At 43.5% G+C, this 16255-nt stretch overlaps 1 protein-coding gene across 3 annotated transcripts in view; it reads left to right on the top strand.

Annotated features, from left to right (window-relative positions):
- The window catches only part of PPM1H (protein phosphatase, Mg2+/Mn2+ dependent 1H), a 271159-nt gene that overhangs the window by 107237 nt on the left and 147667 nt on the right, over positions 1 to 16255 (top strand). For all 3 annotated transcript variants that reach the window (XM_036865628.1, XM_036865627.1, XM_036865629.1), the window contains exon 3: positions 11133 to 11477. In XM_036865628.1, coding sequence (XP_036721523.1) covers positions 11133 to 11477 — 345 coding nt within the window. The remainder of the gene's footprint in view (positions 1 to 11132; positions 11478 to 16255) is intronic.

Here is a 16255-nt window from a genome sequence, read left to right as displayed (position 1 = left end):
TTCAGAACTAAGGAACACAGTTTGGATACCACTGGTCTGATCAGTTTAGGGAGATGTAAGTGACTCATCCAAGGTCGTACACTGAACCCATGGCACATTTGGGTCTAGAATGTAGGTCTCCTGATGGCTTAGCAGCCCCCTTTCCATTAGACCAGGGGTTCTCAACTGTGACTGCTTGTTAGAACCCCCTGGGAAGCTTTAAAGAAGACGAATGGTGGGACGCCACCTTCAGAGACACTGCTTTTAATGGGTCTGGGCTTGGCCCCTGCATCAACCTGTGCTGGATTTATTCAGCCTACACTTGATTTGTGGAAAGAAACTTTCTTTGTGGAAAAAATTATGTCTTACAAGTTTTAGCTGTGAAAATTATTAATTGCATTTAAAAAATTTGCTGTACCAGACTTTATAGCACTGTGCAGAGGTGTTCTCAAAAGGAGAATGTTGAGCCCTTCTGAGCCCCACGTCAGAAGTCCCTCAACCAAGCTGCCTCGTGACTGTTTAAAAATTCCCCAGATATTTTGTCAGCTGGTGGTGGTTTCGGTAGCTGCCGAATGCTCTGTGTTGTTGAAGGAAATGGTTGGGTTACTTGTCAGAAAAATTACAGACTTGCCTTTTTAAAATGTTGTAGCATTCCATGGCAGTGTGGCTCGTTATTTCATGGGGCTTGATCTTCTTTGATTCAAATCATGACTCTGGAAACTTGGTAAATTTTGGTGTCACAGAATCTGTGCCCAGATGCTGACATGACTGCTGCCATCCCATCCCTCGCCTGACCCTGTTGCAGCTTCCTCAGAGATGTTTGCTGGATTTTAATTTAATCAGGTATAGAAGGACTGTGTGCATAGGTTTCGCTCAGGTGGCCATGGGCCCTTCGGGGAATTGGATGTGATGAACAAGGAATCCTTTCCTTTTGCCACTTTTCCCTATTTGTGGGGATGTCATATGGCAATATGTACTTTACTAATGCAGCAGGTAGCAGGAGCTAGCGGTGGGGTTGGCAATCCTTGCAAAGCAGTGATGAGCATAGATGATAACTCAGAATGTGCAGACGGACAATGCTATTTCTATTGGCGACCGAGTCACAGATACTGCTGATACCGCTGTGCTGTGTTGCCTTACATTCACGATACGGGGAAATGACAAATTTCAGAGGTCTGTGGAAATAAAGGTGGATTCATGGACTCTCTGAATTCTATCCACAGATGCCCTAAATTAAGAACATTTTCCTGGGGGTTCAGGTTTATTCCCAGTGGACATCCACTTCTGCCTAGATTCTTTTCTGTGCTTGTGCCTTACTTATGTGGGCTCCTCCTTCCTGCCACGTATGCCGCAAGTCCCAGGATACTATGCACCCTTGCTTCTCCACGTGCCCAGCTCTTGTTACAGAATCTCACAGCAGTGGCTCATCGAAATGTCATGAAGCCCGTGTGACAGCTTGCCCAGGGCCTGTGCAGCATCCACAACCAGACCTCAAGGGCCCAGGCTCCTTCTGACCTCCTGCCCCACACCCTGGGCTGCAGCTTTCAGCCTTTTTGGCAAGAGGGTTATGCTACCTCCAGGTGTCACTACTGTGACCCAGGCAGGAAGAAAGGGGGAAGGATGAAGGGGAAAAGACCAGGCCCATTGAGTTGTCCTTTTTGTCAAGAAATCTGGAAGTGTCCACCCAGGACACTTCTTCTTGCAGCTCATTGGCCAGAGTGAGGCTATGTGACCACACAGAGCTGCGAGGGAGTCTGGGCTGTATTTTTAGTGGTTATGTTGCCGTCCCAAACAGAATCAGTAGTGAGGAGGAAGGGAGGATAGACCCTGCATGAGCATCTACCAGAATCAGCCCCGTCACCTGAGCCTCCTGGTACTTTCCTCTCCTGGGCTGCCATATCACCTCTCAGTCCATCCAAATTCTACTTGTCCTGTCTTCAAGGTCACATGCATACACGCACGCACACACGCATACGCGCACACACGCATACGCGCACACAACGCATACACATACACACACGCACATGCGCACACACACGCATACACATACACATGTGCACACACGCACATGCACATGCATACACGCACGCACACACGCATATGCGCACACAACGCATACACGTACACACACGCACATGCGCACACACATACACACACGCGCGCGCGCGTGTGCCCGCTTGCTCCAAATGTGTTACTTAGCTACTGACGAGGCATAAATTACCTCTTAACCTCCCCAGTACTCCTCTGCCATAAGGTAGCTATCACCTGCCTTTTAGTTCCTAGGAAACCATGGCACAGAGATGTTAAGCAACAGGGACGTCCAGCTCTAGAGTGACCCAGACAGGGTCCAGGGCCTGGACTGCCTTCCTCTCCTTGCTCTGTCTCCCACTCAGCTGATTGGTATTGAAGATGCCATTTGAGTCCAGATCTTCTAATCCTTAGGTCATTGTTTTTTCCACTTAACTTTCCTCTGAGGTAATGTGCTTGTTCCTTCTCTTTATGGTGCTTTTAGTCATTCATAAGTGTTTCTTCCTGCCTGGATTTGATTGAGTGTCTTATTAGGGTGGTATTTACCTCCTAACTGACATCCTCACTTTCACCCTTTATTCCGTCCTAATCCTCACAGCTTAGCTTGAATGACCTTTTTTTTTTGTTTTTTGTTTTTTTAATAGATCTTTATTGGAGTATAATTGCTTCACAATACTGGGTTAGTTTCTGTTGTGCAACAAAGTGAATCAGCCATATGCATACATATGTCCCCATATCCCCTCCCTCTCGAGCCTCCCTCCCACCCTCCCCATCCCACCCCTCTAGGTCATCACAAAGCACTGAGCTGATCTCCCTGTGCTATGTGGCTGCTTCCCACTAGCTATCTGTTTGACATTTAGTAGTGTATATATGTCTATGCTACTCTCACTTTGCCCCAGCTTCCCCCTCCCACCCCGTGTCCTCAAGTCCATTTTCTATGTCTACCTCTTTATTTCTGCCCTGCAACTAGGTTCATCAGTACCATTTTTCTTTTTTCTTTTTAGATTCCATATATAACTATTAGCATACGGTATTTGTTTTCCTCTTTCTGACTTACTTCACTCTGTATGACAGACTCTAGGTCCATCCACCTCACTACAAATAACTCAATTTCGTTTCTTTTTATGGCTGAGCAATATTCCATTGTATATATGTGCCACATCTTCTTTATCCATTCATCTGTTGATGGACACTTAGGTTGCTTCCATGTCCTGGCTATTGTAAATAGAGCTGCAATGAACATTGTGGTACATGACTCTTTTTGAATTATGATTTTCTCAGGGTATATGCCCAGTAGTGGGATTGCTGGGTCATATGGTGTTTCTTTTTTTAGTTGTTTGAGGAACCTCCATACTGTTCTCCATAGTGGTTGTATCAATTTACATTCCCACCAACAGTGCAGGGGGGTTCCCTTTACAGCACACCCTTTCCAGCATTTATTGTTTCTACATTTTTTGATAACGGCCATTCTGACCATTTTCATTGTAGGTTTGATTTGCATTTCTCTAATAATTAGTGATGTTGAACATCTTTTCATGTGCCTCTTGGCCATCTGTATGTCTTCTCTGGTGAAATGTCTATTTAGGTCTTCTGCCCATTTTTTAATTGAATTGTTTGTTTTTTTGGTATTGAGCTCCATGAGCTGTTTGTATGTTTTGGAGATTAATCCTTGGTCTGTTGTTTAATTTGCAAATATTTTCTCCCATTCTGAGGGTTGTCTTTTCGTCTTGTTTATGGTTTCCTTTGCTGTGCAAAAGCTTTTAAGTTTCATTAGGTCACATTTGTTTATTTTTGTTTTTATTTCCATTTCCCTAGGAGGTGGGTCAAAAAGCATCTTGCTGTGATTTATGTCACAGAGTGTTCTGCCTATACTTTCCTCTAAGAGTTTGATAGTGTCTGGCCTTACATTTAGGTCTTTAATCCATTTTGAGTTTATTTTTGTGTATGGTATTGGGTAGTGTTCTAATTTCATTCTTTTACATGTAGCTGTCCAGTTTTCCCAGCACCCTTTATTGAAGAGGCTGTCTTTTCTCCATTGTAAGTTCCTGCCTCCGTTGTCATAAATTAGGTGACCATATGTGCATGGGTTTATCTCTGGGCTTTCTATCCCGTACCATTGATCTATATTTCTGTTTTTGTGCCACTACCATAGTGTCTTGATTACTGTAGCTTTGTAATATAGTTTGAAGTCAGGGAGCCTGATTCCTCCAGCTCCATTTTTCTTCCTCAACATTGCTTTGGCTATTTGAGGTCTTTTGTGTTTCCATATGAATTGTAAAATTTTTGTTCTAATTCTGTGAAAAATGCCATTGGTAGTTTGATAGGGATTGCATTGAATCTGTAGATTGCTTTGGGTAGTATAGTCATTTTCACAATATTGATTCTTCCAGTCCAAGAACATGCATCTGTTTGTGTCATCTTTGATTTCTTTCATCAGTGTTTTATAGTTTTCTGAGTACAGGTCTTTCGCCTCCTTAGATAGGTTTATTCCTAGGTATTTGATTCTTTTTGTTGCGATGGCAAATGGGATTGTTTCCTTAATTTCTCTTTCTGATTTTTCCTTGTTAGTGTATAGGAATACCAGAGATTTCTGTGCATTAATTTTGTATCCTGCAACCTTACCAAATTCATTGATTAGTTCTAGTAGGTTTTGGTGGCATCTTTAGGATTTTCTGTGTCTAGTATCATGTCATCTGCAAACAGTGGCAGTTTTACTTCTTCTTTTCCAATTTGTATCCCTTCTGTTTCTTTTTCTTCTCTGTTTGCCATGGCTAGGATTTCCAAAACTATGTTGAATAAGAGTGGCGAGAGTGGATATCCTTGTCTTGTTCCTGATCTTAGTGGAAATGCTTTCAGCTTTTCACCGTTGAGAATGATGCTTGTGGGTTTGTCATATATGGCCTTTATTATGTTGAGGTAGGTTCCCTCTATGCCCATTTTCTGGAGAGTTTTTATCATAAATGGGTGTTGAATTTTGTCAAAAGCTTTTTCTGCATCTATTGAGATGATCATATGGTTTTTATTCCTTAATTTGTTAATAGGGTATATCACATTGATTGACTTGCGTATACTGAAGAATCTTTGCATCCCTGGGATAAAGCCCACTTGATCATGGTGTATGATCCTTTTTATATGTTGTTGGATTCTGTTTGCTAGTATTTTATTCAGGATTTTGGCATCCATGTTCGTAAGTGATATTGGTCTATAATTTTCTTTTTTTGTGATATCTTTGTCTGGTTTTGGTATCAGGGTGATGGTGGCTTCGTAGAATGAATTTAGGAGTGTTCCTCCCTCTGCTATATTTTGGAAGAGTTTGAGAAGGATGGGTGTTAGCTCTTCTCTAAACGTTTGATAGAATTCACCTGTGAAGCCATCTGGTCCTGGACTTTTGTTTGTTGGAAGATTTTTAGTTACAGTTTCAATTTCAGTACTTGTGATAGGTCTGTTTATATTTTCTAATTCTTCCTGGTTCAGTCTTGGAAAATTGTACCTTTCAAAGAATTTGTCCATTTGTTCGTGGTTGTCCATTTTATTGGCATATAGTTGTTTGTAGTAGTCTCTTATATGACACTGCAGTGTCAGTTGTGATTTCTCCTTTTTCATTCTCCTTTTTCTCCTTTTTCATTTCTAATTTTATTGATCTATGTCCTCTCCCTGTTTTTCTTGATGAGTCTGGATAAGGGTTTGTCAATTTTGTTTACCTTCTCAAAGAACCAGCTTTTAGTATTATTGATCTTTGATATTGTTTTCTTCATTTCTGTTTCATTTATTTCTGCTCTGATCTTTATGATTTCTTTCCTTCTAACTTTGGGTTTTCTTTGTTCTTCTTTCTCTAGTTGCTTTAGGTGTAGTGTTAGATTGTTTATTTGAGATTTTTCTTGTTTCTTGAGGTGAGATTGAATTGCTATAGCTTCCGTCTTAGAACTGCTTTTGCTGCGTCCCATAGGTTTTAGGTCATTGAGTTTTCATTGTCATTTGTTTCTATGTATTTTTTTATTTCTTCTTTGATTTCTTCAGTGATCTCTTGGTTATTTAGTAGCGCACTGTTTAGGCTCCATGTATTTGTGGTTTTTACAGTTTTTTTCCTATAATTGATTTCCAATCTCATAGTGTTGTGGTCAGAAAAGGTGCTGGATATGATTTCAATTTTCTTAAATTTTCCGAGGCTTGATTTGTGACCCAAGATGTGATCTGTCCTGGAGAATGCACATCCATGTGCACTTGAGAAGAAAGTGTACTCTGCCACTTTCGGGTGGAATGTTCTATAAATATCAAATCTATCTGGTCTATTGTGTCATTTAAAGCTTGTGTTTCCTTGTTTATTTTCTGTTTGGATGATCTGTCCATTGGTGTAAGTGGGGTGTTAAAGTCCCCTACTACTATTGTGTTACTGTCGATTTCCCCTTTCATGGTTGTTAGCATTTGCCTTATGTATTCAGGTGCTCCTATGTGGGGTGCATAAACATTTATAATTGTTATATCTTCTTCTTGGATTGATCTCTTGATCACTGTGTAGTGTCCTTCCTTATCTCTTGTAACAGTCTTTATTTTAAAGTCTATTTTATCTGATACAAGTATTGCTACTCCAGCTTTCTTTTGATTTCCATTTGCATGGAATATCTTTTCCCATCCCTTCACTTTCAGTCCGTATGTGTCCCTAGGTCTGAAGTGGGTTTCTTGTAGACAGCATATATATGGGTCTTGTTTTTGTGTCCATTCAGCCAGCCTGTGTCTTTTGGTTGGGGTATTTAATCCATTTACATTCAAGGTTATTATCGATATGTATGTTCCTTTTACCATTTTCTTAATTGTTTTGGGTTTGGTTTTGTGGGTCTTTTTCTTCTCTTGTGTTTCCTGCTTAGAGAAGTTTCTTTAGCATTTATTGTAAATCTGGTTTGGTGGTGCTGAATTCTGTTAGCTTTTGTTTGTCTGAAAAGCTTTTGATTTCTCCATCAAATCTGAATGAGATCCTTGCTGGGCAGAGTAATCTTGGTTGTAGGTTTTTCTCTTTCATCACTTTAAGTATATCCTGCCCCTCCCTTCTGGCCTGCAGAGTTTCTGCTGAAAAATCAGCTGATAACCTTATGGGGATTCCTTTGTATGTTATTTTTTGTTTTTCCCTTGTGCTTTTAATATTTTTTCTTTGAATTTAATTTTTGTTAGTTTGATTAATATGTGTCTTGGTGTGTTTTATCCTATATGGGACTGTGTGCTTCCTGGCCTTGGGTGACTATTTCCTTTGCCATGTTAGGGAAGTTTTCCACTGTAATGTGTTCAAATATTTTCTCAGACCCTTTCTTTTTCTTTTTTCTTTTTCTTAATTTATTTAAAAATTTTTCTATACAGCAGGTTCTCAGACCCTTTCTTTTTCTCTTCTTCTTCTGAGACCCCTATAATTCGAATGTTGTTGCATTTAGTGTTGTCCCAGAGGTCTCTGAGATTGTCTTCAATTCTTTTCATTCTTTTTTCTTTATTCTGCTCCTCAGCAGTTATTTCCACCATTTTGTCTTCCAGCTCACTTATTCGTTCTTCTGCCTCAGTTATTCTGTTATTGATTCCTTCTAGTGTGTTTTTCATTTCACTTATTGTGTGGTTCATCTCTGTTTGTTCTTTAGTTCTTCTAGATCTTTGTTAAACATTTCTTGTATTTTCTCAATCCTTGCCTCCATTCTTTTTCTGAGATTCTGGATCATCTTTACTATCATTACTATGAATTCTTTTTTAGGCAGATTGCCTATTTCGTCTTCATTTATTTGGTCTTATAGATTTTTACCTTGCTCCTTCATCTGTGACATATTTTTTGCTGTCTCTTTTTTTTTTCTTCCTTTTTTTAATGAGTGGGATTGTGTTCCTATCTTACTGGTTGTTGGGCCTTAGGCTTCCAACACCAGAGTTTGTTGGCTGTTGGGTAGTGCTGGGTCCTGGTGCTGAGATGAGGACCTCTGGGAGACTTCACTCCGATGAATATTCCCTGGGGTCTGAAGTTCTCTGTTAGTCCAGTGGTTCAGACTCAGAGCTCCCACTGCAGGAGCTTTGGGCCAACCCCCGGCTCATGAACCAAGATGCTGCAAGCTGCACAGGGTGGCAAAAAAGAAAAAAAAAAAAGGAGAACAATAACAAAGTAAAAAATAAAATGAGGTGAGGAAACTAACAGATATGTTAGGAAAAAAATAAAAATAAAAATATAGGTGAAATAACAACTAGAAGGTAAAACAGAACCACAGTAATAAAAAAGAGGAGGAGAAAAAAAAAGATGTGGAAAAGGCCTTGGCTGTGGAGGGTGGGGCCTAAGCAGGGGCGGGGTTTGGGTGGTGGGCGGGGCCTATGCTTAGGACCCACAGGGCTGGAAAAGGCCCTGGGAGCTGTGGGGGGTGGGGCTTAGCCTCAACGGAACAGAAGGGGCCCAGGCGTGCCTCCCGCCTCTGGTCTCAGAAGGCAGGGGACCTCACCTGGGAGCCCAGCAGGCTTCCTGGGCTTGAGTGGGTGGGGCAAACGCCCTCCTCTCCTGCTCTTCCAGTCCCGGAGGTCCCCTGCCACCTACCTCTCCTGGTCTTCCTGGCCTCCCTCCTATGCCCCCAGGGCCTACGTGGCCTGGAGGGGGCTTTTGAGGGCAGAGGACCAGCTTAGGAGCTCAGCAGGCTCCCTGGGCCAAAGTGGGTGGGGCAGACGTCCTCTGCTCCTCTCCTGCTCCTTGGGTCCCAGAGGGCCCCTCCCGCCTGCCTCTCTTGTTCTCTCCCGGCCTCTCTCCTATGCACACAGGACCAACCCAGTCCAGAGGGGACTTCTGAGGGCATAGGACCCGGCCTGAGAGCCGGGCAGACTTCCCCAGCCAGTTGGGCAGGGGAAACGCTGGGCGCGCTCCGCCCTGATCCGAGCCCCTGAGGGTCCCTCCAGACACTGGAGGGTTCCCAGAACCCCTCCCCGCTCTCAGCCACACCTCAGGGGCAGCGGTCCTGTCCAGCCTCCACTTCTGCTCCCCCTTCAGTCCCCCCATGTCCTACCGGTTCGATGGGGGGTTCTTCCCATCTCCTTGGGCATCGGGGTCCCCCACCAGCGTCTGGCAGGTGCCCTAGTTGTGGGGCGACGCGAACTCTGCGTCTTCCCACTGCCATCTTCTCACCTTTAGCTTGAATGATCTTTTAAAAATACAAATCAATTTTCTAACTCCCACTTCAATCAATGGCTTTCTGTTACTCTTAAGCTTAAGCCAAGATCCTTCATGTGTCCTGGAAGGACTGAGTGGTCCAACTACTACCTCCTTCTCCAGTCTCATGTCATCTCCCTCCTTTCCTGCGTCTGTGCCCTGTTCAGCCACATGGCCAAGGTCAAGTCTTCTCTTGCTCATCACACACCTTCTACCACGGAGCCTTTGCACCTGCTGTTGCTGCTGCCTGGTGTTCTCTGCTTTCCCCTCCTTATCTTGTGAATTTCCAGTGGTCCTCAGCCTGGTCCTCATGTCCTCAGGAAGCCTCCTCCAATACGTCCCTTTGCAGGCTGGCCTCACAGCACTTTGTCACCCTCACCAGAATTATGATCTTACATTTATTTGTGTGATTATTTGATCAGTGTCTGTCTCCTCTGCTGGATTCTTAAAATCAGACCCTGTCTCTATATCTTTCATCTAGTCTTTCATCCCCACTACCTACTTTTGTGCCTGTCACAGAAAGAGTGCTCAGTAAATATTTGTTGACAAAAAAAAAAAAAAAGACTATTTTATCTCTAAGCATCTAGCACAGAATCGAGTAAAAACAAAGTTTTAAAGGGCACAAATAGAGTAATGGCATATGTCACCCTAAGTGCAGAGCATCTTCCAGCATCATTCTAAGAATGACCAAAATGGTGGTTACCAGGGACCGGAGGGTGGGGGGGATAAGGAGAGTTGTTGGGTAAAAGTACAAACTTGCAAGGAGTAGTAAAAAAGTCCTAGAGATATAATGCACAGTACAGTGAACATAGACAACAATATTGTATTATAATAATCAAACTTGCTAGGAGATTAGATCTTAATTATTCTAACCACAAAAAAACACAATTATAGAGACGCTAGCTATGGCTATGATGGCAACTATGTCACAATATATAAATGTATCAAATAAGCATGTTGTACACCTTAAATTTATACAATGTTATAGGTCAAATACCTTCAATTTAAAAAGTAAGATAGACCAAAAGAACTCTATATAATGGTTTCAACTAAAAAAAAAAGAATTCAACATTTATTGCTGCAGGCTAGATAAGCCTAGTTGTCAGTAGTGGATGTTATATGCACCTTACCTAGTTAATATCAGTATTTAATATCTTATCCCTCTAGCTACACCGTAATTGAGCTGCTTTTTTTTTTCCCCTGTAGCTAAGATCTTAGGCATATGTGATTCAAACATGGTTTTTAAAAGTGTTCATCTTGAAATAGTCTCAAAATCAACCAGCAGGTACAAGATCTGTGGTAGATGAGGGAACATGGGCTGCACGTAGCTTTAGGGTAGGAAGAGAAAGCCAAGATGCTGAGTGACAGCTGGAAAACTGAGGGGAGTAGAAAACATGAAGAGGAGATTTGAATTGACTGCATCTTGTGAAGGTTGGACTAGACTGGGTGTTCAAGGGAAAAACATGTTCTACAAATTCAGGATGTAGACATAAGCAGATGAGGCAGTTATCTGATAGTGTAAAAGCCCTATGAGGGGGAAATGGGTCTACTTATCTCCCCTTGAAGAATCTGTAAAAAAGACCTAACTTTTTGCAAAGACTGCAGGTCAAACCTGCTTGGGGGTTGCAGCAGAAGGGAGGTGAGGAGTTAGCTGTTGAAACTGTAAAGACCTACCTGTTTGTATGGAGTTTTACCTCTCACTTCTGCACATCAAATTAAAGTAGATCTCACCCCAGCTGAGCGGGTGGTGACTTGGACTCCTGCCCTGGGTGGACAGGCAGGGACCACTTTCTCCCTGGGGTGGTGGTAACAGCAGCGATGAATCTGGGGACCCTTCCCTAAGTGTTTTGCTCTGTTCGGACCCCCGTTGTTTGCAGACAGACAACCAGATGGACGCGCTGACCCCTGGAGGTGTCACGCCCTCACCCTGGGGCAGCGGCCACTGCGTTTCTCACTCGTCCTTGTCGCCCTCCTCCCGCAGGAATCAGAAGGCGTTTCCTGCCACTACTGGTCGCTGTTTGACGGTCACGCGGGGTCCGGGGCTGCTGTGGTGGCATCCCGCCTGCTGCAGCACCACGTCACGGAGCAGCTGCAGGACATCGTGGAGATCCTGAAGAACTCGGCCGTGCTGCCGCCCACCTGCCTGGGCGAGGAGCCCGACCACACACCCGCGAACAGCCGGACTCTGACCCGCGCGGCCTCGCTCCGCGGAGGGGTGGGCGCCCCCGGCTCCCCCAGCACCCCGCCCACGCGCTTCTTCACCGAGAAGAAGATCCCGCACGAGTGCCTCGTCATCGGGGCTCTTGAAAGTGCATTCAAGGAAATGGTAGGTATCACTGAAGACTCCAGGGCAGCAGGGGCCCGGGTGGTCACTTCAGCCACATACTTGTTTCTTAGAAAGTTCCCTGGAAGGGCATGTCTCTGACCTGTCCGCTTGCTGCATGGTCCCCTCCGTCTTCTCCTTTTACAGCAGGGCTTCCATTCTCAAAAGAAGTGGGCAGCAAGAGAGTTCTAGCATCCAGTGCTGGCAAAGGCGTAAAAGAAGATGGAAGAGGGATAGTGCGTGAGGTGATAGGCTTATTGAATGGATGCGTATTGCTTCTCTTTGTGCCAGCTCTTATAGGATGCCAGCTGGTAGGATTGAACTTAATTGAAACTGTGAGCTCGGTTGCCATCTGTTTTACACGTGTGTACGAATTCCAGGTGTTTGGGGAAATGGAGCTTTTAGTGAAGTGCTCAGAAGTACCCTTGCTGTACAGATCTAATCTGAGAACAGCTATTTTCCCATGATTGGCAGTGCGGTTCCCACTGCTTAGAGCAAGTAGGGGCCAGTATCCAAGAATTATTTGTTTTACTTGGGAACGTGGATTTGTTTGTACATTTAAATTTGAATATGTCTGATCAGGGGATTCAGCCTCCCTCCTGAGAACGCACTATGCTGCCCTCCCAGTGTCCCCTGCTTGTCCCTCTGCCCGGTGAGAATGCACATAGAAGGTGTCTTCTGTGCCACCCCCTTGAGCTCACTTTATACTGAGGCAATTATTTGGGTTCCAAAGACTTTCTCTCCCAAGCAGCATCCTGCATGCAGATACAGTAGGAGATATGTAAAGATGTTATAAGGACTAGAGTAAGGTGAGTGGGCAGTAGTGTCCTTAAAACCTGGAGATTAAAAAGTGATGACAAGCTCTTAGGTAGAGCAAGAGCAGCTAGAAGCATCTCTGCGGAATTGAATGTCCACACCGTGCACATTCCAGGATCTCACGATGTCAGGTTGAGTGGTAATGAGAGGAGAAAAGTAAATAATATTAAACAGCGTCGTCTGATTTGTTTACAAGGCAAAAAATTGTTCATATACTCATGCCTCTAATTTGCAGTCTCTCCTCACTTTAACTCATTTCTTCTTTGGTTCCAACGTTTCTCTCCTTGTCACATATTTACCCTTTGAGTAGCAGGTGGTTTAAAATGCACCTCCATCTCAGGAGTATCTGGGAGCCTTCAATCCCAAGAAAAACACCAGAAGGCAAGAAAAGATTATTTAGGAAAAAAGGAATCAAGGTAGTAAAATTGACTCCTCCTTGGGCTTGGTATAAAAAATCTCCCTCTATCATGGAAGCTCTGATGTGAATAGCTGTTTCTAAACATGGATGCTCAGAAAGCTAAATATTTAATTGAGGTAAAAATTTGACGGTGGACCGTGCCGCTAATGGGAGAAAAAGTCAGCTTACATGACAGAAGTGAAAAAAAACAAGAAATTTTGGCTTTTTTATTTCCTTCGGTAATTGCTAGTACTATGAGGTATCTCTCACTTCGAACTGCTGTATTCTCCACTTTATCCACTAGAGGCCAATGTCACATTGAGTCAAGCCTCCACACGGATCTCAGACTGTTTCTGCCCATTAATGGCGCAGGGTTCCTAGCAACTACTGTACTTGAGAGGCTCATTCAGAAAAATACTTAGTAAAGAGCCCCATTCTTGTTTTTTAAATTTTAAAAAACTTTTCACTAGCTGGTTCATTACCAGAGATTTTCCTTGGACACTTGGTTGCCAGCAAAAACATCACTTCACTTTCCTGTGTAATTCGTTCAATCCATAAATATTTGTTGAGAACTAACTGTAAGCCAGGCCTAACTGGGAAGAGAGCATGGAAGAAATTAGGCAAAGACAGATATTAAACAGATAAAATATAAATGGGAAGGGCCTCGAGAGGAGAAACGCAGAGTAGGTGGGAATCTGGATAAAGAGATGAAGTAGGGTTCCCTGGAGACGCGATGCTGTCAGGGAGTGGGAGGAAAGCAGACAGAACGTGGGAGCTGGGAGAGTGCTCTGGGCAGAGACAACCGTTGGTGTGAAGACCCACGTCACGGAGAGAACCCAGATGGGCCAAAGGCAGCAAGCTGACGTCCACCGTGGTTAGATGCAGGTTTCAAGGGTAGGGACGCTGTAAGGTGACTTGGAGAGGCCAACTGTAAGCAGCCTGTGGATGACTTGCTGTGCCATAATATGAATTTTGGGCCTTAAGCCATTCTGTTCTTTTCTAATCCACCCCACCCTATAGCTTCTTCTTCACACTTAACGTTTTTCCCAGACTGTCTCTCTAGCCCCCAGCGTGCCTGCTACCTGGGCTTTGCACCATGTGCTTGGCCTTATTAAGTGAGAACACTCATCATCCCTTGGTTCTCCTGGTTCTTGGCAGTGTGGCCCTACCTCCTGCACGGCTGGGGACTGAGCCAGCTGATGCCTGTTGGCCCAGAATAGTTATTAATACTGTCCCCTTTTACTCTCGAAAGTGTCCCTGTCTGGATGATGTCATATGTTTACCCTAATTATAGAGAGATGCTCTAGTTTTTTCTTTGCTTCATCAGGGACTTCAGGAAAAATCTACTCCAGTGTCACAGAAAAGTGCCTGACTTCGCCATTAAATAGCTTGGGTCGAGCTTCAGAACTTAGGACAGAGAAATTATATAGCATACTATGTATGGAAGGCCATTGTCAACTCATAAAAAATACTTTTTCTTTCCTCCCTTTCTCGCTATTAGGTTTTGAGAGTCAGGGTTTAAAGGTAAACTTTGGTTCGAAATGCTCAACACACAGCTGATTTCCTTATTCTGTTGGCCTGACCTTGGTGGTTCCTCCTTAGACCTTTCCGAAGGGAGCAGGTTTGGAATCTCCCGGCCATTCTTAATTTTTTTTCCTCACAACAGCCAGCTACTTTCTGACTTCCTAGGTGTTCTTTAGGTATTGCAGGTTTTATGCCATTCTGATCCCCTGTAATAGGAAAACTCAATATTGAATAAGAGTCAGTCATTTCAGCTTTGTGGCTCTCTTGCTTTCTCCTGCACTTTCAATCCCTAAAAATTCCCCATGCCCAGCACCTCAGCCTCAAATTTGCTGCACTGATGACATCTTTGCAGCAACCCCTCCTGAGATTCAGAATGTAACTTATAATATCTTTAAAGGCCAAGCTTGCCTTTTCGTTTGGGGTTTTGCCTTATTTATGACAGTTCAGCAAAGTAGAATCAGAGGTCATTCCTCTCTCCCCACCTCCCACCAGTTCCCTTCTCAATTACTTATATTTTATAACCAGCACTCTTCTAGACACCATGGGGGTCTAGAAGGAAAAAGATTGGATTTTGTATCTGGGGGTATTTGTCGTCACATTATACAAACACAGAGATAGATAGTATCTCATTTGTTTTAATGTTCTGAGTGACATTAAGTGGAATGTTCATATCTATCTGAAAGAGAAAATTGGATAAAAAGATTCAGAAACACCAGACCAGAATAAATAATATCTATTTCTAGGAAAAAGTAGGTACTCGTCGAAAAATAAAGGCTAACAGAAGTGGGGGGGGGGGAAATGCTGTGGACAAGAGGAGATGGTAAGTTTCATCAAACGCTGTAAGCCTCTTTGAAGGCACTGTTTTTCCTCTTCTCTTTGATCCTGGGGTTGCCTGGCACAGTACGTGGCTTGTGAGGAGGTGACCTCTGACCACGGGCCTCTGAGCCATGCTGGCAGAAGTGGGTCTGCCCTGTGGTCCCCTATTGTATCTCATCTTGGATCTCCCTTCAGAGTAAAGGCTGCGTGGCCAAGCTCCTCCTGTGTCCACCATGGAAAATGAACCCTCGCTTCCAAAAGGACCAGGATCTCAGGAACTTTCTGACTGACTGCATTTCTGCTTCCCAACTACACTTTGTAACAATGCCTACTTCTGCAGCTAAGTTTTGTCACCTGTTATGTTTAGGTGGTTGCTTGGCTCAGGATGACAGATACGAAGCAGATAAATGTCTTCTAAGTCCTGATGTCAATCTCCTTCCTACTTCTATACCCTCCAAAAACAGGGAGGTCATGTCAGAAGTCACTTCCATTGTTGGTATAGTTGCAGGAGACCTTTGCCCTCCTAGGAATCAGAAGCAAGTCAGCAGTGATGACCTTTTTACCTATAGAAATTGAGTTATAGACACAGGCAGGAGCATCTCAAAATTCTGTCCTGTTTCCTTTTCAGTGTGGTATAGATTCCTCGCCACAGTGAAGAATGTTTTGGAGGTTTGATTGTTATGGAGGGAGTAAAATGGCAACATTTTAACTTGTGAAACTAGCATACATCTTACTGTCCCTGAGTAAATGGTTGGAAATACCACTCAGCTTGGCTTTGTTGGTAAAAACCATATGGTGACATTATGGTGAAAAAGGAGGACGAATGCAAAGCTAATTTATAGTTTATAAATTTTAATGGTTTTGAAAACTAGAATATTCATGGTAAGTGGACCTGTTGGTCTGTCTGTATTTAAGCTAGAGGTTTTTTGTCTTTGTTTTTAGAAGAACAGGAAGTTCTTCCAAGAAGGAATGAGCATGTGATTCCACCAACAGCCAGCAGGTGGCAATATTAGGCAGTGCTGGCTTTTCCCTTCCCCATTGCCTGCCTGACAGATTGGCCTCTCAGAATAAACCGAAATCAGGCCCAGATACTAAAACCATGCAGAATCTTATTATTTGTGACTGACGCTATTAGCAATGTGCTCAGAACCATGTTTTAACCCAGTTAGGGGGAGGTGCCGGGTCCTATTGAAACCACCCAACACTCGCTCCCTTCTGGTGTTTGATA

Source organism: Balaenoptera musculus, chromosome 10 (assembly GCF_009873245.2).
Source record: "Balaenoptera musculus isolate JJ_BM4_2016_0621 chromosome 10, mBalMus1.pri.v3, whole genome shotgun sequence".
Taxonomy (NCBI): domain Eukaryota; kingdom Metazoa; phylum Chordata; class Mammalia; order Artiodactyla; family Balaenopteridae; genus Balaenoptera; species Balaenoptera musculus.
Note: the sequence above shows the minus strand (reverse complement) of the source record. Positions and strands in the feature narration are given on the sequence as shown.